The sequence below is a fragment of the Polyodon spathula genome, chromosome 25 (assembly GCF_017654505.1).
Source record: "Polyodon spathula isolate WHYD16114869_AA chromosome 25, ASM1765450v1, whole genome shotgun sequence".
Taxonomy (NCBI): domain Eukaryota; kingdom Metazoa; phylum Chordata; class Actinopteri; order Acipenseriformes; family Polyodontidae; genus Polyodon; species Polyodon spathula.
The window spans coordinates 10937257-10956743 of record NC_054558.1 but is presented as its reverse complement, the minus strand read 5'-3'; the positions used below and the strand labels follow the sequence as shown (position 1 = coordinate 10956743).

General features: G+C 41.6%; 1 protein-coding gene across 3 annotated transcripts in view; it reads left to right on the top strand.

Annotated features, from left to right (window-relative positions):
• Positions 1–19156, top strand: part of LOC121299593 (membrane-associated guanylate kinase, WW and PDZ domain-containing protein 3-like) — a 139530-nt gene extending 120374 nt beyond the window's left edge. The window contains exons 11-22 of one of the 3 annotated variants that reach the window (XM_041227405.1): positions 847–878; positions 1521–1671; positions 4639–4733; positions 5078–5270; positions 11428–11613; positions 12178–12363; positions 12783–12888; positions 13526–13649; positions 14323–14466; positions 14710–14848; positions 15691–15778; positions 16343–16433. In XM_041227405.1, the coding sequence (XP_041083339.1) occupies positions 847–878; positions 1521–1671; positions 4639–4733; positions 5078–5270; positions 11428–11613; positions 12178–12363; positions 12783–12888; positions 13526–13649; positions 14323–14466; positions 14710–14848; positions 15691–15740 (1406 nt within the window). In that variant the 3' untranslated portion in view covers positions 15741–15778; positions 16343–16433. Of the gene's footprint in view, positions 1–846; positions 879–1520; positions 1672–4638; positions 4734–5077; positions 5271–11427; positions 11614–12177; positions 12364–12782; positions 12889–13525; positions 13650–14322; positions 14467–14709; positions 14849–15690; positions 15779–16342 lie in introns of all 3 variants that reach the window. The other 2 variants (XM_041227406.1, XM_041227404.1) reach the window with 2 other exon arrangements.
• The last annotated feature ends 331 nt before the right edge of the window (positions 19157–19487 follow it).

Here is a 19487-nt window from a genome sequence, read left to right as displayed (position 1 = left end):
TTTTTTTCTCTTTGTCTATGATTTTGTCATGTGTTTCTCTTAGACATTTTACTTTCTCCTTGAATGTTCTCTGCTGTTATAATATTGGAAAAACTTTTTGTAATTGATTTTAGCCCCCTTAGCAATGCTCATTTTGATTTCTCTCTTGGCCTTTCTAACTTCCTTTTTGACTTGTGTTTGCAGTTCTGTGTACTTTGTTCTTGGTCCCTTTTAAATGCTCTTTAAAGTGCTTTTTTTCTCTCTGAATATTTTTATTGATCTATTAAACCATTTTGGTCATTTTGTTTTAGTTTGATTTTGATTTATCTACTTTTGGGATATATTTGTTTTGCACCTGTAGTCCTACATTTGTGAAAAATAACCATCCTTACCATTCCACGGAAGAACTCTCTGAACTCCTGTTACAGTACTTACAACCAGGGCTTGAGATGCTATTGTACTTCCTGCAGGGTTCGTTGTGGAGCCACGATGTCTCTATTAATACAGAACATTTGAGATTCTATTGGACTGCAGGGTTCTTTGTGGAACGTGGTGTCTCTGTTAATACAGAACATTTGAGAGTCTATTGGACTGCAGGGTTCGTTGTGGAACGTGGTGTCTCTGTTAATACAGAACATTTGAGATTCTATTGGACTGCAGGGGTTTGTTGTGGAGAGCGGTGTCTCTGTTAATACAGAACATTTCTCCAATAACTTTCCGAGGTTCAGAAAGCAGGGACTGTAATATAGATGCTCATATAGATGATAAATAATTACACATGTTTTATGTATTTATTTATTTATTTATTTAATAAGACTACTGGTCCTGCTTTATTAATAGTAATTGCATTCTCTTTTTGTCTTTTAGGTCAAACGTCACCTGTAAAGTCTCTCAAACCTGTAAGTCCAAATGAATGTTTTTAATAATATTGTTCTTTTTTAACCCTCTCTGCATTCTGCTTCACCACACAGCATGCTTCAGAATGTAACCTGAATCAATTGCAACCAGAATACATATTGTGTTTGTGCACTATATATTCTATCAGCCATTTCTATTGTGTGAGTGCACTATATATTCCATCAGCCATTTGATGCCATTGTTATGAAACATTCTGTTTATTTGTTGCTGATAATTTTTTTCAAGAATAAATATATGTATTTTCCCAGGTAACCTTAGCAAGAAGTTGCAAAGCTATTTCTAACGCTCATGAAGTAAAGAAATGCATGTGTTATACAAACACTGTTCATGTGAAGCAAAGTATACAAACTACTTGTGGGTAATGATTACATGGTTGTTGTTTGCCGTTGATTACATTCACTACATTGCAATGACACCTGCAGCTGCAGGCTCCCACCCGGTCCAGCCCAGCCTGTCTGGCTCTGATTAACACCAGAGCTGCCCTCTGCTGCAGGACAGCTTGATTTCTCTTACCCCGAAGTGGCATCAGCAAGGAAAACAAGCAAACGCCAAAGCAGCACAGTGTAGTCCAGGAAGTGGCCCAGGTGCTGCTGCTTTTAAACAGGGCTTTTTTTTTCTTGCAGAAAGAGATGACGGCGAGCACCGAGGCGTTGAACCCCAGTGACTCCATCCCTCAGGCCCTTCCCTTTCCCCCAGACTTCCTCCACCCCACGTCTCTCAGACTGGACCCCTCCGAGGTCTACATCAAATCCAAGGCAATGGTCGAGAACAAGCGTGAGTCGTCTCGGCAGTTACTTCATGTACTGGATCATTTAAGAGCAAGGAAATAGAGCCCCTCCCAATCTGTTATAGTGAGGAAATAGAGCCCCTCCCACTCTGTTATAGTGAGGAAATAGAGCCCCTCCCAATCTGTTATAGTGAGGAAATAGAGCCCCTCCCACTCTGTTATAGTGAGGAAATAGAGCCTCTCCCACTCTGTTATAGTGAGGAAATAGAGCCCCTCCCACTCTGTTATAGTTAGGAAATAGAGCCCCTCCCACTCTGTTATAGTGAGGAAATAGAGCCCTTCCCACACTGTTATAACTAGGAAATAGAGCCCCTCCCACTCTGTTATAGTGAGGAAATAGAGCCCCTCCCACTCTGTTATAGTGAGGAAATAGAGCCCCTCCCACTCTGTTATAGCGAGGAAATAGAGCCCCTCCCACTCTGTTATAGTGAGGAAATAGAGCCCCTCCCACTCTGTTATAGTGAGGAAATAGAGCCCCTCCCACACTGTTATAGTGAGGAAATAGAGCCCCTCCCACACTGTTATAACTAGGAAATAGAGCCCCTCCCACTCTGTTATAGAATACCAATGAACAGAATACACTCACAACCAATGCAGATAAGCAAGATAAACACACATTACAAAAGGTCATTATGAAGTACATTGTGTAATAATAATAATAATAATAATAATAATAATAATAATGATAATGATAGTGATGATGATGTAAAGTCCTGGCAGTCTGCACTAACTAAGAACTTCTTTTACTGTTTGGACACGGAGGAGTGTTGATCAGAATAACATTCTGCTCACAGCTCATCACTAGATTTAATGCAGCATCAACTCTGTTCTACTGCATGCAACTCGCTATACTATTGTTGCCTTCAGAGATTTAAAAAAATAAAAATAATAATCATCCAAACACCACTGTTAGAGCACTGAGACGCTATGCGTCATTAGTATAGAAAGCATGCGCCTGACCAAACACTGGATTCTGTGCTGGAAGAAATTTGGTGACATTATAGGCTAAAATATCAAAAACTGCTGATTGCTGATTTTGTTTTTTCTTACTTGTATCGGTGCTTTGCCGATTATACCGTGTAACAATTTTTAATTTATTTTTTGTTCCTGGGTAGTAAGTGTTATTTCCTAATTGCTTATGCCTCAAAAGTATAGAAAATGGGTATTATTCCCCCAAAACTTTGCTTTTGTGACCAGGACAGGTAAATTTCAAAATGTCACTATTTCCAATGAGAAAACGAGCGAATGTGTGTCTTTTCGTTCACATAAAGTCAGAAAAAAACAACATATGAATCCAAATTAACATGTATTTATACTAAAGCAATACTAAAATGACTACAAAGATTTAGAAGTGAGTAGTTTTGAGATTTACGATTATACTGTAAATTTACAGTGTTGCTTTGTTATGTCAGAGGCCTCAGAGTTTCATGCATTTAAATGAGGATTTTTTTTCACTTATCTACACACCATACTGCACACTGTTAAGGGGGAAAAAAAGTTTTTATTGAGAAAAATATATATTAAAAATACAAAACTGAAAGTTCATAATTGGTTAAGTCTCCACCCCCCCTGAGTTAATAGTTTTTGGAAGCACCTTTGGCAGCAATTACAGCTGTGAGTCTGTTGGGATAGGTCTCTACCAACTTTGCACTCCTAGATTTGGCAATATTTGACCATTCTTCTTACAAAACTGTTCCTTGGGGAGCGCTGATGGACAGCGATCTTCAAGTAATGCCATAAATTTTCGATTGGATTTATGTCGGGGCTCTGACTGGGCCATTCAAGGACATTTACCTTTTTGTTCCTTAGCCACTCCAGTATAGGTTTGGCTGTGTGCTTTGGGTCTTTGTCATGCTGAAAGGTGAACTTCCATTTCAGCTACAGAATCTCCTGAGTGTTTTTGCATACTTCAAATGGGATTCAAGGTGGGCTTTCTTGAGTAAAATACAGGCCAGATTTGTGGAATGCTTGGGATATTGTTGTCACATGTACACATTTCTAGAATATTTTTTTCACTTGGAAGTTGTGGGGTAGGATGTGTAGATCAATGAAAAAAAAACTATTTTAAAGCATTTTAATTGCAGGCTATAAGGCAACAAAAGGTGAAAAATTTGAAAGGATGTGTAGACTTCCTATAGGTTACATTAGGTAGTACAAGATTAGTGTTAATCCGGATCTGTGAAACCAGACTCATTGGTGTGGAGATTCTCAATCAGTGTGAGATTAGAGGGCTCTCCTGATTGTCTGAGACTGTTGTTTGTTGTTTGTTATGGTGAGTGTGTGTGTGTTATATGTGTGCATCTGCTCGTGAATGTGTAGATGAGGGACTGTATGTAACATGAGTGTGCTGTAAGGAGTGCCGTGTAGACTGTCTGTAAATTGATGAACAATCACAAGCTCTCTCCCACCATTTCCATGAACAGGGAGTATAGATAGAGGTGTCCTGTGTGAAGTGAGTGGAGTCTATTGGGGGAAACTCAAGCAGTCTGCCAGTAGAATGCAATAACTTCCTCTGTCTGCCAGAAGTAATGCCTCTGTGATTTGCAACTGATGCGAAGCAGCGATTCCTTGAGAAAAATTTCATCTATTTATTATTTATTATGAAAAAAAAGCTTCTTGCAGCCTAGAGCGATTTAAAGTGGATTCTGTGGGAGGGATGGAAGGCACACAGACAGTGAGAGCGGTCTGGTTGAAGGAACAGTCCTGGATCTCCAGCTGGCTGGCATTGGGGTGGGGATCTGCAGCATTTTATTGAGAAAGATTCATTATGGACAGATAGCAGGCCTCGCCGATGCTTAAAGTTCATAATGTTTACCTCTGTGCTCTACACTTAAACAGATGATGGCTTCATTAATAAGGTGTGTGTGTGTGTGCGTGTGTGTGTTTGTGTGTGTTGGTGTATATTGACTAATAGCATGGTTCTGTGCTTGTTTGTGTTTCCTCATGCCCCGCAGCTCCGAACACCAGGGATCTGGATGTGTTCATAAAGCGGAAGCACGATTCCGGATTCGGGTTCCGGGTTCTGGGAGGGGAGGGACCAGAACAGCCAGTGAGTATCCGTGACGACAAATAAACCGAACCAACTCAAATGATTTTATTTTTACCATTGTTTTTTTATTTGGTTATTTATTGATTTTCATTTCCTGAAATAGCTCATTCTTATAATTATAGATGCATCCCCAATCATTCCCCTAAAATATTGAGTATGAACAGCAATGGGAACAGACAAGGCCGTTTCAAACATCAGCGTTGAAAATATAAGAGAAATAACCCTGAAAACAAGGCCGCAGTCATGCAGCTCCACACAGCTCTTTAGAAGGATGGGACTGCGTTGTCGGTGGACAGCCTGTTTGCGCGGGTAGGCTGTGCGTTAATTGTGTGCTCCGGTGACAGGTATACATTGGAGCCATCATACCCCTGGGGGCTGCAGAGATGGATGGCCGCCTGCGAGCTGGAGATGAGCTGCTGTGTATCGATGGGGTGCAGATCAAGGGGAAGTCCCACAAGCAGGTCCTGGAGCTCATGACTAATGCAGCTCGCACTGGCCACGTGCTGCTTACAGTGCGTAGACAAGTGTTCTACACAGGTATGAAGAACATTCTGCTGCAGGGCAGATACATGCCCACAGTGCTCTAATGACAAGACACGCCTTATTTCATTGTGAAAAACCTCCAAGAAGTGTGCTATTAGCACCCTTTCTGTATTTATAGCAGTTTCACATTTCCCTTGAATTCATTTTCACATTGCATTTACATTAAACTGGGCTGTTTTACTTTAAAAAGAGGAGAATCCAGCCCATGTGGAGTGTAGTTTGGGTTTTGAATCAAGAGGTATTACCATTCAGTGTGTATAATTCTCTTCAGGGGAATATTAATAGATTTCTGAGCAAAACAAAAGGACATTCCCGAAGATCATTGTGTGGATCCTAAGTAATTAAATGATTCATTTTGTGATTTTAATGAGCCATTCGGTGTACTATTCAGGGCAAGGTCGGTGCAGTGAAGGGAGAGTCATGCTATTGAATGTCTTAATGAGATGACAGTAGCAGGGCGTTGCTACCAGGGGTTGGTTCACCCTCGTCTGGAATCTCATCACAGAAGAGCTCTGCTGTCACTGGCAGAGGATTTTCATCAGGATCCAAATCTTAACAAAGACGAGCACGAGGGCTGAGGGCTGTTTAAACATTAAAACAAGAGCGGACAGACTTTAAGAACATAAGAACATAAGAAAGTTTACAAACGAGAGGAGGCCATTCGGCCTATCTTGCTCGTTTGGTTGTTAGTAGCTTATTGATCCCAAAATCTCATCAAGCAGCTTCTTGAAGGATCCCAGGGTGTCAGCTTCAACAACATTACTGGGGAGTTGATTCCAGACCCTCACAATTCTCTGTGTAAAAAAGTGTCTCCTATTTTCTGTTCTGAATGCCCCTTTTTCTAAACTCCATTTGTGACCCCTGGTCCTTGTTTCTTTTTTCAGGCTGAAAAAGTCCCTTGGGTCGACACTGTCAATACCTTTTAGAATTTTGAATGCTTGAATTAGGTCGCCACGTAGTCTTCTTTGTTCAAGACTGAACAGATTCAATTCTTTTAGCCTGTCTGCATATGACATGCCTTTTAAGCCCGGAATAATTCTGGTCGCTCTTCTTTGCACTCTTTCTAGAGCAGCAATATCTTTTTTATAGCGAGGTGACCAGAACTGAACACAATATTCAAGATGAGGTCTTACTAGTGCATTGTACAGTTTTAACATTACTTCCCTTGATTTAAATTCAACACTTTTCACAATGTATCCGAGCATCTTGTTAGCCTTTTTTATAGCTTCCCCACATTGTCTAGATGAAGACATTTCTGAGTCAACAAAAACTCCTAGGTCTTTTTCATAGATTCCTTCTCCAATTTCAATATCTCCCATATGATATTTATAATGTACATTTTTATTTCCTGCGTGCAGTACCTTACACTTTTCTCTATTAAATGTCATTTGCCATGTGTCTGCCCAGTTCTGAATCTTGTCTAGATCATTTTGAATGACCTTTGCTGCTGCAACAGTGTTTGCCACTCCTCCTACTTTTGTGTCGTCTGCAAATTTAACAAGTTTGCTTACTATACCAGAATCTAAATCATTAATGTAGATTAGGAATAGCAGAGGACCTAATACTGATCCCTGTGGTACACCGCTGGTTACCACACTCCATTCTGAGGTTTTTCCTCTAATCAGTACTTTCTGTTTTCTACATGTTAACCACTCCCTAATCCATGTACATGTGTTTCCTTGAATCCCAACTGCGTTCAGTTTGAGAATTAATCTTTTGTGCGGGACTTTGTCAAAAGCTTTCTGGAAATCTAAATAAACCATGTCATATGCTTTGCAATTATCCATTATCGATGTTGCATCCTCAAAAAAATCAAGCAAGTTAGTTAGGCACGATCTCCCTTTCCTAAAACCATGTTGACTGTCTCCCAGGACCCTGTTACCATATAGGTAATTTTCCATTTTGGATCTTATTATAGTTTCCATAAGTTTGCATATAATAGAAGTCAGGCTTACTGGTCTGTAGTTACCTGGTTCAGTTTTGTTTCCCTTTTTGTGGATCGGTATTACGTTTGCAATTTTCCAGTCTGTCGGTACCACCCCTGTGTCAAGAGACTGCTGCATGATCTTGGTTAGCGGTTTGTAAATTACTTCTTTCATTTCTTTGAGTACTACTGGGAGGATCTCATCCGGCCCAGGGGATTTGTTTATTTTAAGAGCTCCTAGTCCCTTTAACACTTCTGCCTCAGTTATGCTAAAGTTATTTAAAACTGGATAGGAACTGGATGACATGTGGGGCATGTTGTCAGTATCTTCCTTTGTAAAAACTTGTGAAAAGTAATCATTTAACATATTTGCTATTTTTTTTTCTTCCTCTACGATTTTGCCATTTGTATCTCTTAAACATTTAATCTCCTCTTTGAATGTTCTCTTGCTGTTGTAATATTGGAAAAACATTTTGGAATTGGTTTTAGCTCCCTTAGCAATGTTTATTTCTATTTCTCTCTTGGCCTTTCTAACTTCCTTTTTGACTTGCGTTTGCAGTTCTGTGTACTCTTTCTGCGTACTTTCTTTTTGGTCCTTTTTTAATGCTCTGTAAAGTGCCTTTTTTCGCTGAATATTTTTTTTAATTGATCTATTAAACCATTTTGGCAATTTAGTTTTACATTTAGATTTGTCTACTTTAGGGATATAATTGTTTTGCGCCTCTAGTACTACATTTTTGAAGAACAACCATCCTTCTTCTGTGGGTGTTTTTTCTATTTTACTCCAATCTACTTCTGTTAGTCTCTGTTTCATACCTTCATAGTTTGCTTTTCTAAAATTGTAAACCTTAGCTTTAGTCTTTACTTTTGGGGATTTAAAAAACACTTCAAATGAGACCATGTTGTGGTCTGAGTTTGCCAGTGGTTCTCTGACCTCTGTTTTAGTTATTCTATCTTCGTTATTTGAAAAGACTAAATCAAGGCATGCCTCCCCTCTAGTGGGTGCCTTGACAAATTGTGTTAGGAAGCAGTCATTTGTCATTTCCACCATTTCTATTTCATCCTTCGCGCTACCCACCGGGTTTTCCCATTTTATTTGGGGGAAGTTGAAATCCCCCATTAGTATGGCTTCTCCTTTGCTACACACATTTCTAATGTCATTGTATAACAGATTATTGTGCTCACCGTCTGAATCTGGCGGTCTATAGCATGCTCCTATTATTATGCCTTTTGAATTTTTGTCTGTTATTCTGACCCATATTGATTCGGTTTTATTTTCTTTGTCCAGGTTTAACACCTGGGCTTCAAGACTGTTTCTTATGTATAGCGCTACCCCTCCTCCTCTTCTGTCCTGCCTGTCTTTCCTATACAGTGTATACCCACAAATATTATATTCGTCCCCATCACTCTCAGACAACCAAGTTTCTGTAACACCTATCACATCATAGTTACCTGTTAGTGCAGTAGCTTCAAGTTCTAGAATTTTGTTTCTGATACTTCTAGCATTTAGATAAATACATTTAATGGTTGTCTTACCTGAGTTGTTGTTCTTGTTTTGATGCGGTCTCCCTTCTGTTTTTTTGTTGATTTCTCCCCCCTTCCTTTCTAGTTTAAATGCTTCCGAACCTGCTCGAGGATCTTTTCTCCAAGTAGACTAGTTCCCTTGTTATTTAAATGCAGTCCATCCCGTCTATACAGATAGTCCTCGTTGTAGAAAGTGGTCCAATGATCAAGATAGGTGAAGCCTTCCCGTGTGCACCACGTCTTCAACCATTGGTTTTGATTTATTATTTCCAGCTGTCCATATGGTCCTTTGCAAGGTGCGGGTAGTATACCAGAAAATACCACAGTTTTGGTTTTCTCTTTTAATTTCCTTCCTAGCTCTCTGAATTTGTTTTGCAGGGATTTTGGTCTGTCTCTTCCAATGTTGTTTGTACCGATGTGGACGACTACTACCGGGTCGTCTCCTGTTCGTTCTAGGAGCCTGTCCACGTTTTCAGTGATGTGCTTGACCGAGGCTCCCGGAAGGCAGCACACTGTTGTAGTAAGGGGGTCCAAACTGCGAACTGAACTTGCTGTGTTTCTCAATATGGAGTCCCCAACAATCATGACCTCCCTTCTTTTTGCTGTCTGGTCACCACTGTCAATAGGGTCCTGGATGTTGTTCCTTTCATTCTCTTGTTGTTGGTTCTGCTCATCACAATTCTGAAGTGACTCAAATCTGTTGGTTGTTTTGATTTCTGGTGGTGTTTGACGAAGTTTCTTTTTTTCCCTGCTTCTGCCTACCTGAACCCAGCTGTTCTGACCTTCTATCTCCCTGGTGGCTTTCAGTCTGTTAGGGGTGATGCAGACTTCCATGAATTGTGGGTGTGCCAGTTCCTCAAGATCCTGTTGCTGTCTCACTTCTTCCAGCTCCATTTCTAGCATACTTACTAGTTTATGCAAATCCTGGATCGCGCGGCACTTTACGCACACTTGGTTTAGCTCCGCTGGGTTTTCTCGGATTTCCCACATCAAGCAGGTGTCACAGATTACTGGCTTGAAGACCATGTTGAGGGTTTTTTTTTTTTTTTGAAGTTTAGTTTCTTCTGCAACTGTCAACCTGCTTCCTTACTGCTTCGAAACTGCTCTGTACTTTTCCACGCTGTACTTCTCCCACTCGCTGTCGCTTCCACTCGCTGTCGCTGGGAAGACTGCCTCGTTTAACTGCGTTGTTTTGCTGTGCTGTCGGCTCCTCCCCTCGCCCGTGTCTCAAAACGGCGCTGAATTTGAATCAGCTGCTCCGAGTTTCAGCTTGTTTGTTATCAGAAAAACACACGCGGCTGTTTGACTTTGAGCTGCTGCTATGTTTCCCCGATGTCCTCTGATTAAAGCAATTCAAGATGCAATTTCTCCTTTCTGCTTCGAAACTGCTCTGTACTTTTCCACGCTGTACTTCTCCCACTCGCTGTCGCTTCCACTCGCTGTCGCTGGGAAGACTGCCTCGTTTAACTGCGTTGTTTTGCTGTGCTGTCGGCTCCTCCCCTCGCCCGTGTCTCAAAACGGCGCTGAATTTGAATCAGCTGCTCCGAGTTTCAGCTTGTTTGTTATCAGAAAAACACACGCGGCTGTTTGACTTTGAGCTGCTGCTATGTTTCCCCGATGTCCTCTGATTAAAGCAATTCAAGATGCAATTTCTCCTTTCTGCTTCGAAACTGCTCTGTACTTTTCCACGCTGTACTTCTCCCACTCGCTGTCGCTTCCGCTCCTCCTTAGAGTACAATGCAGCCCTCATACCGGAAGTAGTGTTATATTTTATTTTTATGTCGTATTAGAAACAATGCTTTCGTTTTTATAGTTTTGTGTGTACATATACCCATTTACAGATCTACACAGGTTTATGTACATACCCGTTTCTTTTGAAATGTGCATTTTATTATATTTTTTCACTGTTTGTTTGTAGTCTGTTTGTTTGTGTATACGCTCATTGTAAAAATAAAGTATTTTATGTTTAATTTTCCATTTAAATACGGTGTTTCTGCGATGCAAATACAGCTTTTCAGTTGTGTCTGATAGTATGTCTTTCATTTTCATAACAAAGCAGTTTAAAAATGTATGGGTCACAGTGACCCGCCTGGCGGTTCTAATCACACAGGTGCTGACACTAGGGTACCGGCAATGGTAGCCCTAGTGTCACATTTAAGAAGAAAACAAAGCTCAAAATAAAATTTTACCCACAAATGGTGAGCGCTGGTCCCACTAAGAGGAACGTCCTGCTCCAGGAACCTGCTACACTGCTAACGCTCAGAGTACTTAGCTTTCTATTAAATTCCCTAAACTGACCTGCTTCTGGACTCCCAGGGTCCCGGCATCCTTACAATGACAGTAGCCTCCAGCTGTGCGCATCCTCCCCAGGCATGCCCCCCAGCCAATCAGGACCTCCTGATCAGCTCAGCGCTGGGCAAGCCTAGCTGCTCAATTAGTTGCCTAGCAACGCGACTCCTGTTCCCAGCTGCAAACATTTGCGCAGGAACCTGTAACAGGGCTCTCCCTGTCACAGGCCACCAGATGAAAAGTTTCTATGGTGCTAGCTGTTGAAAGAAAACATAAGGACTGCTTGTGTTGAAGACATGTTTTAGAACCAGAAGTTGGACTAATTTAGCAAGGAGAGAACAGTAATAGAACTGTAAGCACCTACAAGATTCAGCATAAAGATGATTCTTTTTATTTCACCCCAAATAAAACTAGATAAAACATCTGATGAAGAAAGGATTGTGACCCCTGATCCCCTGCTAAACGGCTCCCCTAAAGTGCCCCGTATCGGGGTGCCAAGCAAACTGCAGGGGGAACCCTATGAAGTGGTGCTGCAGAAAAAAGAGAGCGAGGGGTTCGGATTTGTGATACTCACTTCCAAAAATAAACCACCCCCTGGAGGTAAGGGAATCATGTTTCTCTTAGGATCATGTTGAGACAGAGAGAGATGATGTAATTAGGATAATGTTAAGACAGAGACAGGTGATGTGAAGTGTTAGGATCATGTTGAGAGACAGAGAGATGTGATGTAAAGTATTAGGATCATGTTGAGAGAGAGAGAGGTGGTATAAATTATTAGGATCATGTTGAGAGAGAGAGAGGTGATGCAAAGTGTTATGATCATGTTTAGGCAGCTTCAGTACTTGCCTGTCATTTCTCCAGCAGAGATAAGAGTCAAAACAATTTTTAGACCCCTCCAAAATATTTGAAAGCTCACCAATAAAATATTATTTGCAGATAGTTCTCTTTTGAAATGCAGATTTGCAAAAGTTCTGCAAAAACATTGGAACAGGTCCTGCTAACAAATTAAAGGTGCTCCCTCCTCCTTATCCACATGTCAGTCAGACCTGGCATCTTCCCATCTGTATTTTAAATATTCTGCACCAGGTTTACGCCCGTAACTGGTGTGCTGACTCGATGAAATTCCAGTTAATTAACATATTTCTCTATTGAATTCCTTTGTAGTTATCCCGCACAAGATTGGCCGTGTTATCGAGGGGAGCCCCACTGACCGCTGTGGAAAGCTGAAGGTTGGCGACCGGATCTCTGCTGTGAACGGCCAGTCCATCGTTGACTTGTCACACAACGACATTGTGCAGCTGATTAAAGAGGCAGGAAATGCAGTTACACTGGCAGTGGTTCCAGAGGATGGTAAGGGCCTGTAATGAACTGATCTGAGGGTTTTTTTATTGTCATTTTACAATTCCTTCAAATTCAACTTCATTCTGCTTCAGAGGAAATTCACGTATTGCCTGTTCTACAAGCCCAGCTTAATAAACGGGACAGAGATTCAAACTCATTTCCTTTAAACACTAATGCTAACACTAATACAACAGGAATCCTATTTTAATTGCAAACTGGAATCCTGTAATGAATATCCAGCATCGTCACTGAAAATGGTTTACACCAAAGCAGAAGCCTGTGCGTCTATTTGCGTAACTTCTGGTTGTATGTATGTAAATCAGTGCGCAGACTGGACCTATTCTGTAATGCAGATAATTGAGTACAGCAGTGGTTTTGTTTGTGGTAATTAGCTGGAAAACACTAATCCAGTGCTTTGTTTCTTTAAGAACACAGCGGGCCTCCCTCAGGCTCCAGCTCAGCCAAGCAGAGCCCGGCACCTCAGCACAGAGCTATGGGACAGACGCCAACCATCCAAAGAATGCTGGAGGACAGGTATGAGTCGCGCTGGTGTCAGACAGAACCAGCCGTCATCGGCAGTGCGGGGAGAAACCTGGGGTGTCTGCTCAAGCCTGAATACTAAACACTTCACCCTCTGGGTCTACTTTACTACAGGCACATCTTTACAGGAGAACTGACCTGCATTTCAGTCACTGTCAAAGACGTTGTCCAATGGCTCCGGTGGCTTGTCAATGTCTTTGGGAGGAATGTATACTAATGACAGTAGTTAAGTGCATTATTGTGTGTTAATTAAAAATCCCATTTTAATAAAAGTAACCAATTTACACTGATGGAACCCCAGTCCAGTAGTGACGAGGTGTCTCACTGCTGGTTGTCCTGACTTAGCTGTTGCAAGCTGCACGTACAGTACTAACACAGTACTAACAGCACATATCCAGTGTGTGTCTGTATAGAGCGTGAAGGAGCAGCTGATGGCAGACTGTGGAAGTCTGACTGTTTTATGGAGCTCATCAGATACTGGAGACGGAAATACATTCTAGAAATCAAGTCCTGTAAAATGCATTTATTTTTATTTATTCATTTATTTGTTTTTTTAGTTTGTATGCAAACTAAACATGCAACACCTTAACAGGACGATTATTTATTATATTTCATTGCCCTGGATTTCTAGGTCCCATTTAGTGACTGAAGATAAGAAGGACGACTCCGATGAAAGACATTCCTGGTCAGACTGCAAGTACATTCCCCAGACTGACTATGGAACAGCATGGGGTACAGAGACCAGACATTCCCAGGTATGACACACTGCACTCAGCACCATGAAACAGCATGGGGTACAGAGACCAGACATTCCCAGGTATGACACACTGCACTCAGCACCATGAAACAGCATGGGGTACAGAGACCAGACATTCCCAGGTATGACACACTGCACTCAGCACCATGGAACAGCGTGGGGTACAGAGACCAGACATTCCCAGGTACAACACACTGCACTCAGCTACATCATTCACAATTACTCGCATCTCATCCCTTTAATCTACCAGTTCAACTGTTGCAAACTGGGAATTCATCAAACAACAATAATTTGTTTGGAGTGGTTTAAACACAGCTGTAATACATGTTTTGCTTTTTCAGTAAAATGAAAAAAATTCTAATTGAAAGGAGATGCATTTAACACTTTAGATTCCCTACAGAATTTTACCTTTACTAATCCATTAGCTTAACTTCAGATCTTCAAAGTGGTTATATAGAGAGTGGGGGTTTGATTCAACTGACCGAAGTACTGGTGGATCTACATACTGCCTCTGTTCAAAATGTGAAAGGAAGGACAAACAAAATACTCTCAATATTGCAAAGAATCTCAAAGGCACATTGCAGGGCCCTTGTTTTCATTTTTGAAACGGTGCTGGCAGCATTTCAACCGGTTAAGTGAACCTTGTGTGGCTTCTCTTTGCCCCCGTACAGAGCACTGGCTCTTTCCTGGTGGAGCTGGAGAGAGCATCCCGGGGCTTTGGCTTCAGTCTCCGTGGAGGAAAGGAGTACAACATGGGCCTGTTCATACTGCGCCTGGCAGAGGAAGGCCCGGCGCTCATAGACGGAAGAATACATGTAAGCTGGGTCTGCATGCTTTGCTGCACACCGTGGAAGTGCTCTGTTTATTTAATGTGTGCATGAAAACAAATCCACTGACTGGGACTCAATTAGTGATGCACTTGATGAAGTGCAGTGCTCACAATAGGCCAGCCTACAGACAGGGGAAACTATACATACATACAAGTTATAAAATGTTCTCTTACCATGCTTACTTATAAAAACCTCTATACCTGCTATGCTATGGTTTTGTTTTACCAGGTGGGTGACCAGATTGTTGAGATCAATGGCGAGCCCACTCAAGGCATCACTCACACCAGGGCCATTGAGCTGATCCAGGCTGGGGGGAATAAGGTCCAGCTTCTCCTGAGGCCAGGCCAGGGGCTTGTACCGGACTACAGTGAGTGCCTATAGGCCAGTACCCTATCCCTGTGTGCTTTGAGGGACCAGTACAGTGTCCCTGTGTGCTGTGAGGGATTCCAGTACACTGTCCATGTGCTGTGAGGGATTCCAGTACATTGTCCCTGTGTGCTAGATTCCAGTACACTGTCCCTGTGTGCTAGGATTCCAGTACACTGTCCCTGTGTGCTATGATTCCAGTACACTGTCCCTGTGGGCTCGGATTCCAGTACACTGTCCCGGTGTGCTAGATTCCAGTACACTGTCCCGGTGTTCTAGGATTCCAGTACACTGTCCCTGTTTGCTAGGATTCCAGTACACTGTCCCTGTCTGCTAGGATTCCAGTACACTGTCCCTGTGTGCTATGATTCCAGTACACTGTCCCTGTGGGCTCGGATTCCAGTACACTGTCCCGGTGTGCTAGGATTCCAGTACACTGTCCCGGTGTTCTAGGATTCCAGTACACTGTCCCGGTGTTCTAGGATTCCAGTACACTGTCCCTGTTTGCTAGGATTCCAGTACACTGTCCCTGTCTGCTAGGATTCCAGTACACTGTCCCGGTGTTCTAGGATTCCAGTACACTGTCCCGGTGTTCTGGGATTCCAGTACACTATACAGCACCTCTGTGCTGAGAATCCCATACTTTGTCCTTGTCAGCATGCACTCCAGTGCTCTGTACTGTATTATGTGAAGAGTACTAAGTAATATGTGTATGTAAATGTACAGTAACATTAGTTCCAAAAATGGGAGTTCAAGGCCAAAAAAATGGGACATTTTCACGATTGCACCGGCTCTTTTAATACGATTTCTATGATTCTGTAGACGGTTCTCTCCCCTCTTCAGGTTTGGCCTCTTCTACCCTCCGCTTCTACATGAAACCAGATCATCACTAAGGCTTCACTCCTTTACTTGGTCTGTCTTTAATAACTTGGTAAACCTGCATGTCTTTCTACAGTACTGCTTCTACTACCTCTCGTCCCAAACCTTCTAGCTCTTCTCTTTTCCACAAGCATTATGTAAATGTTTGCCTTTTAAACTTAGCTGTCCTTTAACTTAGATCCTCTTTTCCTGCTCTAATCTTCCATTTTTTACCACAAAACGTTCGAGGAAGGATTTGTCCTAATGAGGTCTTATGACTAGAAAGATCAAGGGGTTTTCATTTTATATGTGTTGCATTTCAAATATCTCAATACCTTCCTTTAATATATTAATTGCATAAAGGGACCAAATTGTGAACGTCTTGCTAAAATAGAATGAGTCTGTCCCAATTCTGAATGCAGTGTGTGTTATATAACACTGTGGGTCCAGTAGCTGTAAGAATCCTGCTTTCCAGCCAACTAGATATTACAACATTTATATCAACATGAATCATTTGTAGGATCTTCACTAAATTTTCAGAGGTAGACCATATATTGAATTAATGTCTAAATCTATCAAGCAGATTGCATGCCATTATATAAATTGAATGTCTAAATGTGTATATGTTGGTTTTCAGTTCACATGGATCCTATGAATGTTTCATCTGCAAGCTTTCCAAAAGAGGTCACGACTTCTGAAGAACCACAACCTTTTTCTCCATCCTTCAGTTCCACCTCTTCTCCTGAGTCCACCCCAACAGCGAGACAAGAGGATGCCTCAGTGAGAGACTTTGCCATCGCTCCAGCAGGACAGTTGGATAAACCTGTCAGTGGGGAGACTACTCCAACAAGCACAGATAAGAAGGGACAAGACATTACCAACAACAAGCTGGCCATCAAAACAAATGAGAAACGAGAGAGGTCAGCCAGTCCAAGAAATCCTGATGCAAGGAACCAGCTGCAAGTTAAAAAGAAAGAGTCCAATGTTGCCCGATCAGGACGGTCCACCAGTCCTAGGAAAGCCAACCGGGAAAGATCTGACATAAACAAAGAGAGATCACCCAGCCCGAGAAAGACTGAGAAGAACACAGCTCAACTCAAGGACAGATCTGTGAGTCCAAAGAAGGGAGGAAGAAAAGACTACTCGGAAGCAACCAAAGAAAGGAAAAGTCGCGCTATGGAGCAGCCAAAAGCAGCCCGAACTAGATCGTCCAGCCCTAGGAAAGCACACAAGAAGGAACATGCAGAAGGAAACAGGGAGATGCTTAATTGTGGCGATGACCGACAAAGAATAACCAGCTCAGGAAAGGCAGACAAACATGGCCATTCCAAAGAAAGCAGGGATAGGTGGGAACACCCTACTAGGAGAGATGAACCGAAGAACAAAACAGCCAGCAACATTGAGGAAAAGCCTCCTGCGGGAAAGAGTAAGAACCACGAAGAAAAAGTGGTCTCACTGAGCAAGGCCCAAGAGCAAAGAAGAGAGGCCTCGGAGGAACTGGAGAAAGACGGAAAGCCACAGAGAAGCAGGTCACCAGACAGGCGCAAAGAACGACCTGTAAGAGAAAAGGCACAGAAAGAAACCCAGGAACCGACCACGCTGAGCCAGAAGCAGCTTGGAGAAAGAGACGGGGAGGCGAAGAGGCAAGATGGACAACACAAAAAAGACACGGGTCATGCTGGTGGTTCAGAGAACAGTGCTACCTCCGGGGGCAGGAAGGCTCCCATCACACCAGGGCCTTGGAAGGTTCCCAGCTCAGTAAAAGCGGAGGCCGAGAAGCAAGAGAAACATACTTAGGTGAAGAATCAGGCTTTGAAAAGGCAATAAAGGCAGCTTGCATCCAATATCAATAAGGTTTTCCTGCTGAAGAGGAAAATTATTGGTTTTTGGACACTCTCACAACACTTAAAATGAAGGAGGGAGTATTTAAGACCTGTATTACTTTCGATAATACATTTAAAATGTATTTTTCATCCCCAATGTGAAAATTCAGTATTGCCACTTTTCTGTTAATGTTAACTAATTAAATACAATCAGCTTAGTGTCTGTGAATGTCTGTCTAGCCAACCCAAACAATACTCCTGTCCTTAAGCATGTGCCAAAAGGGGATTCCAAAATGAAGAAAACAATTCTGTATGCATGTGCATCTTAACATCCTATATAACAAAGAACTCCTAGTTGCACTGGTTAATGTATAAAATATAATGAAGGGGCAGTATGTAGTCCGTGCATGGAGGAAAGAGATTTATTTGCAAAATCGCACATGAAATGCTAGCAGGATTTACTTTTGTGAATGATGTTTATGCTTTTTCATGCATGCATATAATTAGTTTGAATGATGTTCTGTTGATAAAAGTTTTGCTTTTCACTACATGTTTGTCTAGAATTGAAACAGTATGAATTACAGTAAATGTATACATAGCAGTGCAAATCCTCAACAATAGCCAGGCTGTGGTTTCAGGTATTCAGTGCCCATTCAGTGACAGGATGGCAGGTTGTTCTCTTTTAATGGACCATTCATTGTTAAATATGTTTTTTTGTGGTGATGCTCTTGTCTAACTTCTTGAGCCATTACAGTTTGATATAGGGCTCAACTTTCACAGAGAATACAGAACAGCCACAGCCCGCTGCTCCACTTAAATGTTGTTTATTGTTACAAAGTGTCTATTATCTTTTGACAATAATCTGTAGGCTACTAAAAATACTTGTGTTTAATTCCTGTTTCATGAATCTGTTGTACAGTAACCTACTCTGTATGTTTTATATATATTATTACTGGTTTTCAGGTTGAAATCTTGCTTTTCTCCTCAATACTACACATGTTCAGTAAATGTATTTGAACTTCCTTTCCATTAACTCCAACTCTAAACACTCCTTTTCAAAATGTTCTTTATTTACTTTAACAAATATTACATTTTTGGAAAACTTAATGCCTGTATAAAACACCCCAGCAATTAAAATCAACACAATCTGACCAGATAGAGCAGAAAACAATCACTCTGCATATTGTGCAATATATTGAAATCCAAAAAGATTTTCTTCCTAAATTCAGAAACCAAATGCTGATTCGAAATATCTCACTCTTTTCACTTTTTAAATTTATAAGTGACTGTAATGAAACCAAAGCTACGTATGATGGGATGTAGAACTACAGTAAAAGCATTGCAAACACTTTTACACTGTGCTGGATGCTATATTGTATATCTTCTATGCTATATATTGTATATTTCCTCCCTGAGCTATAACTCGCTCATATCCATGCTTGTACATAATCAAGTGGCCTTGCAAAGCTCGACAAAGAAGCCTTTTGGTCTTACATGATGTGGTTGTTGTAAATGTTTATATATTGTACAGCACCTTTAGAAATACTTCGCTCCATTATTATAAATCAATCGCTCTGTTATTTTTGTATGAATAAAAATAAAATATAGCATATAAAATAGAAAGTTAACTTCTGGTCATGGTACTTCTTTTCATGCACTGTAAAATAAATACTGTACCTGCACACAAGGCTCTGAGGCCCCTGGTCTATATCTGTACACAAGACGCTGAGGCACCTGGTCTGTACCTGCACACATGGCTCTGAGGCACCTGGTCTGTACCTATACATAAGGCTCTCGGGGGGGGGGGGTCTACTGATCATGATCCATCCTGTATGTTAGGTGCACCACTGTCACACTATTGGATTTACTAACTGTGCAGAATGACAGAGATCAGTTTTAGCTGTTTTGTTTGAAACATGCCTGCGTATGAATTGTACCAACTGCAGTGTATTTCAGGAC